Raw genomic sequence first — 19,183 nt, forward strand, 5'->3', positions numbered from 1 at the left:
GTGGTGCCACACGCTGTGCGGAGCCTATATAGTGTTTCCAATTGAGACCAAGACCTGTTTTCAACTTTCTACCGCCCTTTGTTTTCTTAGCTAATACCCATAGAGACAGAATTGCTGGCCTTGCTCGACCTTATTGGGAACGATAATTGAATATTCAATTTCATCGGCGACGTGCTGTGGATACTAAAACGTCTTATCCAACTCTCTCTCTGGGCGTTCCACGTTAGCCTGCTGAAAGTTAGCTGTTTCGGTCAAGTATAATCCTCGTCAGTCTATCAAGTTCTTGGACAATGAACAGTTACATTAAACACTGGAATCGTTGGATTGCGAAGACGACGCACATTCTTCGATTCGCTTCAGTGTTACATCGTATTGATATCGCATCAGTTTCGACCTCTGTGAGCCTTGCACGCCAGTTCTGATAGCACGACGCTACACGCATATCATCACATATAAACATTCAGCCCTTATTGTTCCCTCCGCGCATTCCGCATTTACCGTATGGACAAATAATGACTGCGGAAACGTTCAAGCTGGGACAGTCTGCGAAGTTGTGGAACTGGTTTGACAGAATGCGATTCGATCATCAGCGCCATAGTGTCAAAGATTCGTGCAAAGTTTAAGTTCGATCAAGCAGGCGGCAGTGTTGCGGATATCACGGCGATCGCCGATCCTGCTGCCAGATGTCTGACGCAGGACGAAAGCCCAGCAAAACGGAGGTGGAACGCTAAAAGGATGAGGCGACCTGTTTCTTGTTACGTTTTTACTTCAGGAAATGTGGAAGTCGAAAGGAAATATCGCTCGCATTATGAAACACACTTTCCCTCCCTCCAAGCCAATTCCGCAACGGGTCAGGGCAGCCAAGTCCATTCAGAATCTCACATCGGTCGATACCATCGACCGCCAGGTAATACCTCCAACATGGCCGATGCGTCTCTTCGCCATTGATCCGCAGTCTTTTCTTTTTATCGATTTGCTGCAGATAAGACGATCAATTTCATTTTAATCTCGACAATCTTTTGGCGTAATAGTTATAGTTAGGATCACGGACGCTCTTGGCGAAAGCTCTCCGTCGATCCGACAGAAACCTCGGGATATGTATCTTGAAAGGAAAATACCAGTTTGCAAACCACTTTCTTTTACAGACATTCTTCCGCGCCGTATAGTAAACCTATCTAGCGTAATGAAAAATTCAGCGTTTACTTGATGCACTTTAAATTCTTTTCTCAGAACGTTCCCATTGTTTGTAGATAATTGTATAATGTGTCACACATTTGAACTTTTAAAGCATTTTGGTAAAGTAGAATATACGTGTGCAAAAGTGAAGTCGAGGTGCGTGTTGTTTGGGCTAAATGAAACACCTTTTTCACTTCCTTTCGAAATGCCGCAGCTTGTGCTCGAGCGGTTCTTCTTTATCCCCGTGAAATGTATACCCCAAATTTCCTATTCCGATTATAAGCGTATAATTCATTTTCTTAGCCACGGAACATTAAGTTAATAGGGCGCAACCTGCAGTGAACTGTATACAGAAGAAAACCAGCAACGATGTCTAAGGAAAATGACGTATGGTGGACCATCGTGGACGGGCAAAACCGAGAACTGAAAAAATTAAAAAAAAATGTCGGTTTAGTAGTGAAAAAGCGAAAGCTTTCAGTATGACAGACTGGATTATATAGCCAATAGGCCGCGAATAGACCATGAAGTAGTCTAAGTCAAGATGGAGCCCACCTCGGCCGGCCTTTGACCGGTCTTGGCCCAGATTCGCTTCAGGTACTCGGTGGATTTTTGTGTGTGCTCCATTATAGAGTGCATCGACACCTTTCTTTCCCCTTGTTACACAGCTATTTTCTCCTTTCGCATAACACTGAGTTATCACTTCTCTCTCTTTTCTCCGCCCCGTCTTTTGCGCGATTCGAAAGCCTCTGACAATCAAATGCTTGATTTATTGCTTCTACCGAGTACAACACAATGATCCTTTCTATCTCGTCAATAATTCCAGTCTTTACTTTGACGGAATTTGGCAGGAAAATTCCATTCTTTTTTTTCCTTATTTTTTTTGTAGCTTCTCCGTCTTCCGGAAAATGGACAGCTTGGCATTGAGTTTTTTTTTTGCGATCAGTCTTTGCGCTACAAGACGTGAGAAGTCTATATATTTGCAAATATAAAAAAAAACGTGCCAGAGCAAAAGCTAAACAATTGAAATTGGTTCGGTTCATGCAATGAATAGCTGAGTAGCAAAATCGTTATTCATTTTTTTAAACAATGGTAGTAGGAACCTTGTTTTTCCCTCTTTATGTGAGATAATTCAAAGATGATTACAATCCTCATCGTGATAGGCTCATCACAAAATGCGCTATAATAAAATGAAATTTATCGTGCAATGAGAAATTGCGGGTTTTTTACATCTCGGGGCGATGATGAACTACGTGTAGTACTTATGCAGCGTACGGTTTCTTAACAAGAGAACGGCATTAAGTGAAAGCAACAGTAGAGAGTAATTTCACTTTTCCCCGTGAGGTAATTCGCTCTGCTTCTCTATCAAAAAAAAAAAAAAAAAATCTTTTCTTCTTTCTCTAACCAGGAGGCCAGGGGCCGTCCTGTACCGTGATTTCTACGTACACCAAAGAAGAGAAAGAAAAAAACGATCACCTTTCAAAAATGCAGCAGAGCACAGACAATGAAAAAGAGATCGCTAACTCTATGTAAAAGACGTACTTCGGTGAAAGATATTGAGGTCATATAGTTGACCGATGGGAATTAAATCCTTTCACCGCTCGTTGATTCGTCTGTTACTCCCGCTGCCATCCCGCTTATCTTTAACACCCTACTTTTTTTCTTTGATTTTTTATCTGCGTTAAACCGTGCACGTGTGTTGGGGTACCCGCGTAACTAATGAAACCACCGAAATAATGAAAAATGCGCACTCTCTCGCGCTTCGTATGATGAAAAATCGGGAGAAAACGAATGTTTGGCTGACATTTGTAATATGGAGGTATACGCCTGAGTAAAATTTGCCGATTAATTGTAGCAGAGAGCACAATGAGTAACAATAGAAATGGATTTAGCACGCTGGATGCATCCTGTTGTCGTCGCGAGTACTGGTTGATGATACAGCGATGTATATACAAAACTGGGCTGTCAGACATCGAAGGAATAGGGGTGCGGGGTTACCCACGTTAACAAAAGGACAAGTCCTGACAATAGAATGCTATACAGGAAGAAAGTCTATTTAAAAATGGAGGGGAAGAATGTGAGGGCCGATGCGTGATGCTGGTGTCTCTGCTGCCTCGTGATGTATTCCTGGGTTAAAGAATAATACTATGCTCGTAACTGTGTTACGTGTGTCTGTATAGAAACAAAAGCAAAAAGGGTCCCAGTCATGCTGAACACAATAGGGAGAGTGCCTATACTCCGAGACGCTTCTTTTGACGATGAGCGAACGCGTTCGGCTGCTGACGATTAAAAACAACCGTGACAAGTCTAACACACATTTGATTGGATAGCTCGATAAAAACGTTTCCCAGCCGACAAAGAAATGAAGGGAACACCAGTCGATTCGTGCTAATTACACTTCTTTCTTTCTTTTTCACCTATGGGTGACGGGCTAATGATCAGCTTTCGCCAAATTTTTTCAAACATCATAGATTTTCTCCTCTCTATAAATGTAGACATACGCTGTCTATAACAGACTAATTTAAGTTGCAAAAAAAAAACAAAAACAATCATAATAAACGAAAGGAAAAAAAAACACCTTTGGCTTGGAGGACTGGACCTGTCAAAGGTTTCTTTAAATTTTTTTTGGGGGAAGGGGGAAGTCTGCAGGGTCCGCTGAACTGAAGAGAAAATGAATCTCTTTACGGTCCACTGACACCGATCGAGGATTTTCTTCTTAACGTTTTATTGCTGTCCAACTCTGAACGAAGTTTTTCAAGTCGCGAAAGTCGCATGTCTTTTAAATCTACTTATTCTATTGTTCTGCGTTGTATATGAACCCCTCGTTTTTTTCTGATATTTTTTTTGGCGTGGCCAAACAAGAAAATGCTCGACACCGCCAACTGAGAAACAATAATGTTGACTATAAAGAGTAAAATGGAAGGTACGTTATACTGTCTGGAATGTCCAACAATAGATTTCCTTGTCGTCTTTTCTCTTTCTGCCTCATTTCTATAGCTTTACTTGTCAGCTTTAAATGCGCATACTGTATACGGTGGCTATTTGAATCTGCACTATCGGCCGTCATATGAACACATGGCCATGTTCCACGTTTCTCCTTTCTTTCTCGGCGTATACAACGCTGGTCTGTTTGGTATGTGAATAGCTTGAGTGATGGTGTCTCCGCAACATGCTCTCGAATTTTCTTCTTCTCCTGCTATTACCGTCGCCTTTTGTTTTTACCTTTGCTTTACCTACGTCCCTCACGTTTTTTTGTTTTTTGGTTTTGGTTTTCTGTTCTTCGACACGCATACAAGAAGTGATGTATCGAAACGGTTTTCAGCGTTGATGATTTCGATGCGGCTCAAATCGAAATCAAGCTGGTTGGAATCGTTTCGATTTCCATCTAAATTACCAATTGATATTGAAGGTTAGGCAGGTTTTCATGGAATAGAAAGAGGGAAAAAGAAAACCCTGAAACTACCTGGGGTTTTTTGCTTTTAGCTCCATCTATCGAAAAAGCCTGGTTTTTCTTCCGCAAGTCATGCAACAGACCGGTGTGGCGCTTCATAATTTTCCCAGTTTTTCAGAGCTACGCCAGACCCGTACTACGCCTAGTTTTGGCTTGATAGAACGTGTACATTCTGGCTCCTTTCAACGGTACATGGGCCTTTGAATGGGAGTCTGGCCATTTTCGTCAGTCCCAAGCGGCACGTCTGGACAGGCAGTCGCACGTGGTGTTCGTCTCTGGTTCTTAACTTCCGCGTGAGACAAGAGATTCTAGTGTTTTTTTGTTTTTTTATTGACCAACGAAGGAACGTTATCTTCCTCTGTGAACTTTTATGTCCTAGTTGACTTTTCAACAGCGACCAAACTCCGCAATAGTGGAATATTCGTTACGTGCTGCTGCTGGGGCCAGCCAAACCATCTGTAAGTAACACACAGCCCTGTACGTTTTATACGACCGTAGATCTGCCGATGACCGTTTTCGATTCATATGCATTGGTGACCTATTCTTCTTTTCTGTTGTACACATCGATTGTTTCAATTGGCATTTGCGAGTGAGATGATGGTTCGTGGAAGACGTGTACTCATTGTTCTGCTGGCTGGACGGTCCGCTCGAGTAGGGGCATCTTGACCAAGCCGCGAGTATAGTCGTCACTATTTTGGCGGCCGTCGATTATTCACGGCAATTGATGTTTTGAGTCATTTATAAATGCATCAGACATGCATAGTTAGCTTGCTGGCACATTCACAAGCGGAAACTAGAGCGCACGCGCAAAAAAAATAGTCAGCCTAAAACATCATTAGACTGTGCGTCTGTCCGAGCCAGTGACGTGTAACAAGAAGGCCAATAGCTAAAAAGAAGCTTTGATGAAAATTCACGTTGGTGTGTTATGACCAGGTTGTTTGCCGAGCGACACGACGGCCGAATAACAAGTCAAGTGAGGGTAACCGACAATCGGTCAGATCAGTTATACGAACAAGTCGCGGAGAATTTTTTGTTTAAATCGGAAAAGACTCTACTAGTTTGTAGAAGACAGGATGAGAGAATGGGGAAAAAAAAGACAACAGAGGGGGACAGAATGACAAAGTGGGTTTGCCCCCTTGGGATCAGGATGTGGGCACATCAGTCTCACACTGCATTGTGATTTTTATTTATTTTTTTCCTCCCTCCAATTCTTCCTAGTTGTACGCAGATGACAACAAACAAGACACACACACAACACACCGAAAGGGAATAACTAGAACCCCCATGTTTATTGATACGCTATATACCGAGTCTTTATAGTTATCAACTGATATCTATAACGCCAGTCATCCGGCGTATATTGTTTGCGTTAAGTCTTTCGGCGATGGCGTACACAGAGCGAAAAAGATCTAAGGCTACACTCGCGCACACACACCTGCCCCTCCTCCACACATGTACACACACCGTTCTTCCTCATAGTTGACCAATTAGCTGCCGACATGGTCAGGCAAACTTACCCTTCATTCTTTTTTTCTGTTTTTTATATCCCCCTATTGGGGAAAACGGTGGACGCGGGAATAAATGACGCGAGTCTATAGAAACAAAAACGCGTAATTTGAATGCCAATGACTGTAGCTGCTCAAAAAAAAGACAAAATGACACATCAAGGTTGAATTGGTCATTGTAAATGGTTGTTATTTTTTGTGAGTGTGTGCTGCTGTTTGCTGCTGCTGGACAAACGGAGACATCTGAAGTCGGTACTGTTGAATAAAAGGGCTAGAATGTGGTGTTGACTTTGCCTTTGCAAGAAACGACTCTTTCATTCTCGCGTTCGCTGGGCCAGCCAATGTATATTGACTTAAGAAATTTCACAGCTCAACCATGTCGTTTGAAGTCAGTTCTAACTGCCGCTTATAAAAGAAGACAGTGCATAGAAGAAACACAACAGGGAAAGAGAGAGTGAGACGAGAGTTGGACTTACGAGAGCAGAAATGGTTGTATTTTGAGGGGCGGCGACCGGAGTTTGTTGATTTTTGCACGAACCCCCATGTTGGTCATTTGATTTCCTAAGACAAACTCTCGGCGGAATGCAACACGCAGCTTTGAGACGAGCAAACAAGTCGGCCACGGCACCTCATTCCCCAGAAATATCAGCATTCAACGAGAATGATTTATTGAACGTGTCACATTTTGAATTTAGGGGTCGCTACACACACACAAAAAGGCGTTAGAATCTTCAATGTTTTTGCTGCCTCTTTGGCGTTCCATCAATTCTTGGCCGACCGACCGTGCAACAGACGTCCGTTTACAGCGTCCATCTTCTTTCAGATTATTTTTTTTTGCGTCTTGTTTTGTTCCTTTTTTTTATGGCTTACCGGTCCCGTTTTGTCGTATCCCAAGTAATCCATAAATGGACTACCCCATTGGGAGTTGGCAACGCCGTTTTGTCCGGCTAGTCTCCAATCTTATTGGTTATTCAGTAGAAAGCGTTTGTGCTCTTTTTTCTTTCTGTGTTGCTGTTTCGTTGTTCCTAAAGCCGATCGTCGATGATGCCCAACGTCTCTGTTTTCACGCGTGTGGAATCGTGATGTGGCCGCACCGCAGCCGAGAAATGCTGGAACGTGCGTGTAAAAATGAAAAATATGCAAGAATAGTATATAGCTTCTAGTATATCTGTACAATAAAAGAAAACCAGCTGTAATCAAATGTGCAAAATAACGAAGCCAGAACCCCATACGTCTACACCTGGAGACGTGTCCAATCTACAAATACCTGGCTGCATCAAGGGGGGAGGGGGAAGGGGGAGAGAAGTTGCTCAATGACTAACGCATCCTGCGGCGATGGAAGTGCTCCAGGTCATAGCGAAGAGAAAAGAAAAAGGAAACCAATTATGAAGTCAAAAGAGTGAGAGAAGGTAAAAAAATAAAAAATTGCCTACAGGTAGGAACTGAACGAACGGCCGTGAATGCTGTTTGCTTCCACGCCCGGTCGTGAAAAAGTTGATAGAACAAACAAGAACAATTTTTGTTTTGTATTAACGTTCACTACAAGATTAATATCGAATTTAATGCGGAATTATGAGCAAAAATCGAAACCTGTCTTGCACTCCGAGCCGTCTTACTTGCTCGTGATGTCGTAAAAAAAAATGCTCTGATTGGATTGCATATTCAGATTTTTGTTTTATTTAATGAAGTATAGGATAATCAATAAATATCGGAATGTCGACGAGGCACGCAAGAATCAGGCAATCCGCATACCGTTGCGGTTTACACGGAAATGAAGTGCAGGAAAGAGAGCCTCTCTGGAAGAATAAGAATCTAAACACGGCGATGGTTTTGAATTATGAAAATGAAGTTTTTCTCACGTCTATGTAGCGGCTGCATAGTGCTGGGTGTGTGTGTATTCACCTACACCGGTATATACCCGCAGAGTCGCGTTTCCTTCTGCGCCACCTTCGCTGCCGCTTTTTCAAACCGAAAATAGAAAGACTCGTAATAAGAAAAAAGAACGAAAGGAAGAAAAGAATGAAAGAAAAGAACCAAAAAAGAATAGACAAACCTGCAAACGGCTCCCTTCACGATCTTTTCTTTCTTTCGTTTTTATTTTCTATGCTGCAACTAAACAAAAATTATTCTTCCTTCCCCCCTCTTGTTTTTACAACTTCCTTAGAAGGTTAAGGCATAGGGACGGGGGTGTATAAAGATATGTGATACCTGGCCCGGTGTCATTAAAACTAATATTCCAAAGATAAAAAAAAAAAAGAGAAGAGACTGAAAGACAAACGTCAACTCGGTTCGTCTCCCGACGTCTGACGAAGGCCAGCTCCAGTGGAAACAAAGAGTCGCCTTTGCCCGTCTCGTGTAATTACATTGCAGGTTGTTTTATGTTGGAAAAGATAAGACTCCACCCCACTCTCCAATTCCCCCTTGGTCCCTCTTGAATAACATCTGATTGAAGAATTCTAGTCACGACTTTCGTACCATTTGCTTTGCCGGACAACCATTGAAATCTGGCCATGTTTTTATTTAATTTTTCTTTCTTACTTGGTGCCCATCAATTCTTTTTTTTCTCCATATATTATGCTAGGGGAGTTAACTGAATGTAGATGCTATTGTCATTATCAACGTTGACAGTCCAGTTTGACAGGTGATGGATCAGGCGTGCCTGTTTTTTTTTTGTTTTGTCTTCTTTCCTTGTACTCACTGGAAAAGGGTGGAAAGGCTTCACAGTTCACACCTGCTGATGGACTGCAGCAGCTTTCACTTTTATTTTCGTGAGGGGTGTGTGTTACCTCCCATTTGATTTCAAACAGATGTGGAGAATATCATTTAACATGTACGTGAGCCGACGGAACGGTTTCAGAATGCTGGATCGTCTGTCACAGCGTTGAAATTCCATTGCGAGATGAACTTTCGGAGTCGACTAACATGGAAGCTGGTCCTTTCTTGTCATTTCTTGATGGGATTTCGTTCTAGCTGCGCACACGCCAACTTGTACCTGTTGGACATGTAAACGCTGTTGAAACTTCTTCCAAAATCGATTGACTCTTCGTGTATACGAGTTGGTATTTGCGTTACATCTTCATTTAGACACTTTTTAGACTCCTGCTATGTAGAATGCCTCCTACTGCGATGGATAAATAGCTCGTTGTGTAATCACGCAAGCATTCGCCCCTCTCCCCCTTTTTTCTCCGAATTTCCTTGTACCGCTGCTTGATGGATCAGTGGAAAGAAACAAAACATACAGTCGATGTCGAGTGTTTTTCTTGAAGCAATGCACCGTGATTGCGCCATGTTTTTTCGTTTTGAAACGGCACCTGTTCCATGCATAAAATATTCAAAGTTCTTAAAGTGATGTTGGCGCAACGACTCTGCCCGCCAAACGAACCCCCCTCCAAAGCCTCGTAATCGACTTCGTTAAAAACATAAGCACGCCGTTGCAGAGCCCAGCCGACATTGGGAAAATATTTGTTAAAGATGCATTACAGCAACGGGCAGAGGCCCGATGGGGGGAATATATTTAGAACCAGACGATGAACAGGGAATTTTTTTTTTTTTCGGTTAGGACGATCGATGCTATGATGAGGCCGTGTTTGCTGCTGGCGTGATCCCGTGCGGTCGACGGTTACTGTGCCAACCGAAGAGGCGAAGGGACTCATTCATTCCGTCACATTTTTCTTTTTATTTTGAGAAGGAATTTCTTGAAGGGGGAATTTTTATGGAACTGGAGTAGAATTACAATATGTGTGTCACGACAGTGAAAAGGGGAGGTGGACAGGACTGGGTTTGGCCGTCGTAACCCTCATAAGACGATGGCTTATCTGATTGATTAATAGGTTTCACTTTCTAGTTTCCCTCGTCGTCGTCATTTCCAGTCGGGTCAAACTGTCACACAGTCCAGATAGGAACAGAAAACCGGACTCGATATGACACAATATTTTTATTCGAATGCCGTTAAGAGATCGGCGAAAGATCTGTTTTCTTTATTCCACTAAGACTAGCGGAGATAATTCTTTTTATTATTAAAAAAAAAAGTTTTTTTTTTTAAAGAAATGTATCACGGGGAAGGAAACGACAGGGCGAGGTTTGCCCAGTGAAACGGAAGTCAGAAGGTCGTGTGATTCTCCTATTGTGATTTCAAGTTCAAACCGAACAATGATCAAATCGAGGCTATAGGTTGGCTTTTGACTTCGCTAGATGGGTCGATCAACTCGATGGTATGCACGAGCTGAGATTCGTTAGCCAAAAAAAAATGCTCGCAGCGAAGTGATAACAAAACGTTCTAGCGCATAAACAAACAAAAAGGCAATTGCTCTTTCTAATTTAGAAGAATTAAAAAAAAAACGAACAAAAGGTGCAATAATGTCGGAAGAGTAACAAACAGTAGGCAGTAGCCGTTGGATTCACGTTTTTTTTTCGTGTTGTTGTTTCCTTCCTCCTTTCCAATTGGGTTTGCATTAAGGAAAGAGAGAAACATTGGAAGAAAGAGGAATTAGATCGAAGAACGCGCTGGACTAGTCGATGTAAATTAGAAAACGGGGCGCTGGAATGCCTAGCAGAGTTCTCCACTATTCTGAGCTGTTGGTTCGTTGCGAACACTCAAACCAGCGTGAATGGCGAAGCCCACCTGCAGTTCTGTACTCTTTAAATGGATAAGCTGTTTACCCACTTTCTCCGTTTCTCTTATCCATTGACGGTTCGTGAAAGATTCAAACGGAATGCTTCTCGTTTATTGGTACGGCATTATTGCTGTGTTTTTTTTATTTTATTAAAAACCCGTAAAAAAACAACTTTGAGCCAGTTGGCGATCCGCCGTCCGTCGATCGTGTCGACTTTGTACAACAAACAAATCGCAATTTATATACCATTGATGGATTGAACAATTCAACTTTCCAATATGGAGGTTTTTTTTTTGTTTGATGAATGGAAAAGTAAACGTGTCCTCATTTTGCGCAGAGAGATAGGAAACATAATTTAAATGGAATTTATTTACTTTGACACTTTCGTTTTTTTTGTCGACAATAGTTCGGCTGACCTCCAAACTCGAGATTTTGTTCTAACTCGACAGGACTGGCACGTAATTGGTTGATGATTTGAAAAATGGGGGTTATCCTGTTTGTCACAATGTGAACTTGTGATACTCTCACAGACCATTGAAAATGAAACGTCGTAATAATAGAGTAACCGTTCTTTCCCGCGACATCACAAAAATGTAATCACATTTCCCTCTCGTCTGTCGTGATTAAGTTCCACCAACCTTTGGCTTGGCTTTTTTTTGGGTCTCTTCACCTTTTAAAAGCGGCCCAACATTTCCCCTGTTTTATTTGGTAATTTATGTACCGGTACCGTATCTTGGTTGATGTAGTAAACAGTGTTGATGACCCATGCGCAGTAGGATGAGAAAACGGGGGAAACCTCAGTCAGAATAACAGGGCGGCTTAGAAAGCAGAAACCAACGTCGACCAAGTGGCCAATAGCGTCGAGACCCCGTACAACGTCCGTTCTTACCTGTACGATGATGAAACATCCTCCCCGTATACACGCACCCGTCTAGAAAAAAAAAAGCTTTCCGACGTTAAACATAATGAGACTAACGTCTTCAAAAGGTAATAACGGAAGTCCCGTTCGATGCAGATCCCGGCGGCGGTTAAAAAGCAAATGAACTAAAAAAAAAAATTAAAAAGCATGACGACCGATCTTCGATTCAAGGAAGAAATAAAGAATCCATCATCTCTTGAGTTAACGGTAGCTGTCAGGGAATAATTAGCCAATGCGATTGGGACTTCAGGAAAAAGCGTTGCCAAAAAAGATGAGGGTCTTCTAGCCACCAGGCAAAATTGCTTTCAAAAACTTTGAATATCGCAAGTACAATTTTATTTTTTTGGGTTTCCCTTTTGATCTTGAAGGGCTAATGTACTAATGCGTGTATCATCACATTTCGCTGCTATTCTCTGACCGCATGGATTGAAGAAAAAAAAGAAAAAAGAAAAGACCTACTAATAGGTTACCGGCCCCGTAAATAACGACAAAGTCTCAACGAGTTGTGCGTGTTAAAGAGGAGGCGACCGCAAAAGTTCACGACTCGATCGTTTTTAAAAGGTTTTTAACTAACGGATGTTAGTACTCGTCGACGAACGACCCCGGACGATTCCCGCGTTATGACCTCGCACCCATCACGAACAGAAAAAAGAACAAGTGAAAAAAGAGAAAAGGGAAAAGTTTACAAAAATACACAATAAGCAAAAAAAAATAAAAGGGGAAACGATCGAACGATGAAAGCTTTTTTTAAAACTGAAAATGGCGCGCATTATAAACAGCAATAGCATCACCCACCATGTGTGGTTTCTCATATTGTAAAAGCTGAACACCAACAATGGCTTCAAACAATCCGAACGGCCATCGCCAAATCGACCGGCTGCTGTTTTTGAGTTTTCTGTAAGTAGAGATGGAAAACTAGCTGCTGCAATTCGAGAATTGTTGTCCTCGTCATCCGACACCCCGTCCGAGTCAGCGAGCAACGAGTGTTGACGCAGCACTCGCAAGTGACACTCGACTCGTTGACGGTTGGCTCTCTTTTGTGTTTGCTCATTTGGACAAGGAAGAAATTTCTGCTTGTTTTGCAGCCGCCCATCTATATACTTTCAAACCAACTGTCATTGACAATGTATAGTATGGTTACATAGACTGATTGTGCGGAAGGGGGGGGCCGACAAGCCGCAGAAGGGGAAATCAACGAACCCAAATACGTACACACTCTGACAATACACAGCCATCTTCGTGTTTTTCTGCACTTTCACCTCCGACACTACGACACTGTGTCAAACGCGCTATAGGTGAAAGTTATCAACTTTTTGATTCTCTTTTGCGATTCAAGAAAATGAAATGCGAAAGAAAAGAAGCGCAACACAAATCGGTTCATTCCTTTTCAGGATGTTGTTGTTTTGTATAGCCAGAATGGCCGGCTGACGCATGGAACAATCAGCGGTTCAATGGGGCCCCCCAAGATGAGTCCATTATGACAGCACTAGTTTCTTAACCTTAATCTACCCAAAAGCGACAATTACATCACTTTGGAACGTTTAAAAATATTGAAGATTGTCCAAACGTGACTGTTCACTCGAGCATAAATTAGTTCTTGTGTTCCAAAATGCTCATTTTGCTCTTTTTTCTTTCTATCCTTGCCCCATCCACCCTTATTTGGCAGAATACTAGGACTGGGCTACGAACCCAATTGCCATGGCTTCCGGACGGCAACAGCAGTTGCAAAGACAGTAGAGTGGTCGTGACAAGTGGTGTTAATGATACTATCCCTGTTTTTGACGACGAAGACGACCGAGATGATGCAATGACTCAAACTTGCGCCCTTGATCGGTGGGCCGAATCGCTGCCGCATATCGATAGTGATGTCAGCGACGACGACGACGACGGCTACTGTTGCCACGATACTCACGAATACGCTAAAGCGCTAGTGTTGCCAGCTTCGTCGACCACCTCCGGACTCGACCAAACCCACTCTGGCGTCCAGCCAGAAAATATCGTTCAGCCAAAAGAAAACGAATCAACAATCAAAGGTAAATTTTTATTTTTTTTTCTGTCCATTATCGGCCGTGTTAGTAACAGCGACTTAGCTTTTTTATTATTCTATCCTGTTGATTTAGAAATCCTTAGAACTTTTAAGATTTGAAGACTCGAAAGAAAAAAAACGTAACGAGTATAAACAGATCTTGTTTTTCGAGTCGTTTGGACCGTGACGAACAGCACATGTTTTTCGTTGATATATGGACGTGGCCATAATGGGAAGTGAGCAAACGGGCGAATGGCATCATTTAAAATGTGGTCGTGAGCTCGCCGATGCCACTACACGGCCTAGAAATAGAGATAAGCTGGCCAGGATCCACCTTATATATTAGGAGTTGAGCGCATAAACTCGAGTCCACTTAGCCCATTAGCATGGCGCATGCAAAATAACGAGGAAAAACAAAAAATAAAGATACGGAGATGAATAAAAAAGAATGCCTTAGCTACGGAGGGTTTTATCCGAAGCGAAAAGCGCAAATCTGAATACAACATCGTTAATTATGTGAAGCGATTGTTGTCGTCTGGGATGCTAAGACTTTCTCGCCGATGCCAGATATGAGAAAGGAAAAGAGGAAAAGTTAGACAAAGTAAGAAAAACTAAGAGGAAAAGAAGAAAAAATAAAGGGAAAGGGGACGCAGATATCTGCAGTAGTATATCTAAGTTCATCGGAAATGTCAACAAAGCTAAGCTGATCGGTTTGTCTTGTTCTTTTCGTGTCTCTCTTTATTTATGCGCGCGTGTGTGTGTATAACCTAGAAGAAAAGATGCCCAATAGTCTTGCGGCGGATGCGGCGCCGCTGGCGGTACACACGACGGCCGGCCGGATGACTGCCGAGTCTTTGTCTGTCGAGAGTCTGAGCCCACTCGTGATGGATTGCGGCGTTTACCTGCCGGGTTGCCGACACCGCGGTCGCGCTCTGGTCGTGGCTGAACTGTCCCTCCTACGGAGCCACCTACCGCCCGTCTCCCACTTGGCCCAGCTGGTTGCCTATTATCAGACCGTGCCTCGCAAATCGGCCGCAAAGAACGGACTCATATTACTGGTCGTCGGCCGACCGGACCAGTCCAGCAGCGCTTTCGGATTGATCGAGCAACTCCTGTGCCATTTTCACGTAGTTGCACCTATTTGACGAGAGGATATGAATCGCTTGACTAAATCTGAATTGTCTTTTCCTTTTGTTTGTCCTGTTTGGGACGCGCTAACACGTACAGGAACGCCAGCAAAAGTGTATCGATGATGTCGTCATCTGGAGCGAAGGCGGGGCTGTCCCTGAAACCCATTTGAGACTATCTGGTCGAACGGTAAAACATTTCTTTCTTATTATTTATTCTTTTTTGCCATAAAAATGTTTTTAATTGATCAGTGTCGTGGTCTGTCGATGCCAGACCTTCCAATCGATTACGAATGCATTGATGATGTTCTGGTTTTCTAATTTTTTTTTTTTTTTTCCTTTGGTTTTTCTTAGTGTGACGTCATTACGTCGATCGGTCAGCTGCGCGAGAGGCTGGCCGTGGCGCTTTCGCTGGGCTGCTGCGGTGGTCCCATTGCTCACAATCAGCACGACTGGATCGCGTTCCGCAAGGTTTGATCATCAACCTATTTCTCTTCGTTTCTCCCACACTCTGGTTCCAAAACGAAAGAAAATAACGCGAGGAAAGAGAGAGAAAGAAAGAGGATGTGAGACAGGCATCGGAAAATTCTGAAATAACGTTGACCAACTCGACCGAGTTAGTAAGATTTGCCGATTGAGAAAAAGGAGAGAGAGAGAGACTATGCTAAAATGTTGGTGACATGTGTGTCGGGTTCCGACTGCAGATTTTCGTGATTATTGACTATTACGATGCAGTCTGAAATGCAGGGACTGTAAAAGAATCGGATTGGCATTCTCTGTCGCTTCAGATGTATTTGGGTATTTGGGAAAGGGTTTGAGCAAGGTTGCCGTGTGTCCCAATGGGTCCCGATCGTTTTGATAACTGTCGGCATAAATGGTCTTTGTAACTAAGCAAATAAACCAGTAATATTCCGGTTCTTCGTGCTCAAGTATATACCGTATGTATCGGGGCATATTCGACGGACTGCAGTGCTGCGTGTCAGGCTGACTGGAATTCCAGTTGATTCAGAGACAGTAGAGGTGGAGAGTGTTGCAGGAGACACAGAAGAAAAAAAAAGGGGGGAATGTAAAGGGAATGAAAGGAAGAAACACACAATCGACTACTCTCCTTGTTCGACGAGTTCTGCATAAATAGACAAGGCCTGGGACGCGGCTGTGTCGTGAATGACCTGGACTTTAGCCGCCATTTTTGTTTAGTTTTTTGTGTGTTTTCCTTTTTTTCTCTCCCCACTGTGTTGAGAGCTGTGTGTGTGTACACCAAAGAAAATCCAATCCATCATTTTGTGTTTCCCCTTTTTTCTTTTTTCTTCAACAGATTGTGGAGCCTTTCCTCAGTTCATGCCGTCAGCGAAGTAAAGTTCTGTACCAAGTCATTAGCTCCGTCCGGAGTCAAATGGCGACGACCAGTCCGCCTGGCGCACCCTCCAGATTCAATCGGCCCTCGAAGAATTAGACAAACTATACAACGCCAGCTCTTGCAATCCAGATCTGATAGGTCTGCTCGCAGAGGGACCTCGAATTCTCCAAGAGGTCAGCAACGCCAAAACCCGATTGGGAGGCGACAATGTCGACGCAAGGTGAGTGCATTCCCTTATTCCTTTTTTTCACACGCTTTAATCAATCATCACGAATACCATGCTCAGGTCGTTCGAACTTGAAAATCAGAAAAACAAAAATCCTGAATTGTATGCCAACATCGTTTTTTTTTGTTGCTGTTGGTTTTGACTGAAATTCTCTTGTCTTGCTTAACGGTACATGAAGGCTCTTTCCAGTTTGATTTTTCTCTTTTCCCGCGGTCAAAGCATATCATCACGCCATCTACACACGGCAAAAGGAACTTGATTTCTTGAAAAGTTGTTATCGGCGTGCAGTTTCGGTATGCGAGACGCGAAGTATTTCACCTTGACGAAAGAGACGCATATCGCATTAATAACAAGTGGAGTGCCCTATCGTATTAGCGTGTGGAATGCGCATTTGATGGTATGTCCGCATTTCCATGTACAGTTGTAGAATTGGCCCTCTCTTCTGGAGCCAAGTCCGTATTTATCAGTTGGCCAGATGACATGGCACGGCCCATCTGTTAAGTCGTCAAGGCTTGCCAAGCACTGAACCCAGCTTGCTAGATAAATATCCTTGACCGATCCGAAATAGGTCTCCATCGTTTGACCGCTGTCGGTCAATGGGGATAACGAAATCATCTTAAAATGGGTAAACAGCGCGTTTTCAAGGTTTTATTTTTCTCTCCCAAACGAAAGGTGAAAAGACTCATTCCTTGGCTTCGAAAGACATCAAGACAATGAAGGCATTCCCTTAGTGAAATAAGAAATGTATATATTGCTCTAGTCGGCCACTTATGGCAACGGTCTATTCGAAATTCTACGAATAATCATTAAGAAAAGAAAAAAGGAGTCTGACTGAATTTCTTTTTTCTTCGTATCACTTGTTATATAGTTTGGTTTTCCATTTCCTTTATGGAGAAACTCTTGACATTTTTGAGGAGGGGGGGGATTGAAAGAATTTACGACTTTGATATGGGTAACATTACGTTTGTATTCTTTCTTTTTACGACTTTTGTTTCCAGAGAAACCATGGAGCGCTGTTCGGCTTTGTACGCCGAAGTCCAACGGAGCGTGGGCCGACTGGCTCGGGTCTGTGAGCGGCGCAGAGCCCAGTTGGAAAAGCACCTGCCGTCGCCCCTGCCGACGACCAGCCAGGAAGGCTGTGACGACGTCGACGACGGCGCCGCACGCATCGGCGATGGCGATTCCCTCTCCGCATGTCGGCAGGTAGGAAACAGAAATTTTCATTCGATTTTCAGCGGTGCGCTCCTTATAGATCTTCGGGGGAAAATGGGACGTTGTTTTAGTTCATCTATTTAAGTCCGCGGTTTTATCGTAGGTCTAAAATGTGGACTCCCCACAGTGTCCAAGAAAGGCAAACTGTGCTCCCTGTAGATGAATATTCATGACGAGAAGGGGGGAAAAACAAGCCCGGTGAGGTGTTAATTTATCGACCCGTGCAGGCATTGGCATTTCTCTTTTCAAAAATGTTAATCACCATGTTTTGTTATGTTTTTTTTTCTTTCTCGTTTTTTTTTGTTTTGCCGTTGTGTTTGAAATGTGTACGGTCGGCCTGTCGTTCCGTTGTTTCAACTTGCCGAACAAAAAAATGGGGGAAGCTGTCAGATGAACAGGAATGTAAATCCATTTCTGTAGACATTATCGTCGAAGACGCAATCTATCCAGCTCAGGTCGCTGAAAGATTCCATGGGGCATTCCGACTTTTTTTCTTTTTTTCTTTAAGAGTGGCGCCATTTTTATTATTTTCTTGCTTTTTTCCTGCAAGGGTTTCTTTCTTGTTTTGTATTCCCGTTCTGTATTTTTTTTTTCCAACCTTCAGCATTAACAGTCACAATTCAAGATTAAAAGCCATAGCGGGGGAAGAAGGTTGGCCGCAAATCACGGGGCTGTCCACCAGTCAGCACTCTCTTTCATCGTCTCTCTCTCTTTTTCTTTTTTAAAAGTTCGTTCAAGTTTTTGAGTTGCTGGTCATCCCTCCCTTCCTGGTTGTAGCCCTTTACTCATTACCATACAAAAGGATGAAACCCACCAAGCGGCATCGTGCCGTTCGAACTAGAAGTTTAAGAATGAAACGGCCCTCCTAGAAAGACAAGTCTTGTCAGCCGGGTGAAAGACGGACAACATCCCACTAGACACTATTACCACCATCACCACTCCTATCCTCATCGCCTCCTCGTTCACTCTTGGATGGGTGTGTACAAACACGCGCAACGTCCCGGCGAATTCGAATTTTCATTTTTCTCTTACTCTGTGCCTTATTTATTTATTTTTTTTTTTTTTGTATCGTTCCCGTGTGAAGGAACGTTAAAGAAAAAGATCCCGACTCATAAGAAAGTTTTCTATCGATGCCGGTCGGTCGTAGGCAAAAAAAAAAAAACAATAAAGAAAACACTGATCGATTCGTTTCGTTTGCCGTAACAGGCAACTTTTATTTGAGTGCGCCAACCTCTTGTCTCGTAATGCTCATAAATCTCGAGCCTGTTGTCATATTGTGAATGAATGTCTGTCAGCTCCCCCCGGCCGTGAAGGTGTGACCGTGAGAAGCTGCGATACCTTTGCGGGTTGGCTGTGCGGCCAAACCCCATAGAATTCGTGTCGACGCGTGACACTGCAAACTTGGAATATGTATAGGCCCTATATAACAACGATTTAGAGATTTGAACATATTCAAGAAAGGACGATGCGCCGTTGCGTTTTAGAAAAGAAGACGGCGATGACCCGTGCGCAGTTCGTCGAGCTTTTCCAAGTGACCTCTAAAGTCGGAGAGTAAGAAGCCCAATAGTTTATAG

The 19,183-nt window shown here is 43.1% G+C and overlaps 2 protein-coding genes across 2 annotated transcripts in view; both read left to right on the plus strand.

The window, feature by feature from the left end:
* LOC123467981 lies at positions 1-16,267 on the plus strand (the record flags this gene model as incomplete). The annotated part of the gene is given in 6 exon segments (XM_045167646.1): positions 1-907; positions 13,328-13,694; positions 14,459-14,814; positions 14,915-15,004; positions 15,169-15,285; positions 16,130-16,267. Coding segments are annotated over 6 exon segments (1,200 nt in total).
* Positions 16,241-19,183, plus strand: part of LOC116928488 (pleckstrin homology domain-containing family G member 4B) — a 26,106-nt gene continuing 23,163 nt past the window's right edge. Inside the window, exons 1-2 of the mRNA XM_045167651.1 lie at positions 16,241-16,391; positions 17,396-17,600. Of these exons, the coding sequence (XP_045023586.1) occupies positions 17,403-17,600 (198 nt within the window). The 5' untranslated portion in view covers positions 16,241-16,391; positions 17,396-17,402. The remainder of the gene's footprint in view (positions 16,392-17,395; positions 17,601-19,183) is intronic.

The sequence above is a fragment of the Daphnia magna genome, unplaced genomic scaffold (genome assembly GCF_020631705.1).
Source record: "Daphnia magna isolate NIES unplaced genomic scaffold, ASM2063170v1.1 Dm_contigs255, whole genome shotgun sequence".
In the NCBI taxonomy this organism is placed as follows: domain Eukaryota; kingdom Metazoa; phylum Arthropoda; class Branchiopoda; order Diplostraca; family Daphniidae; genus Daphnia; species Daphnia magna.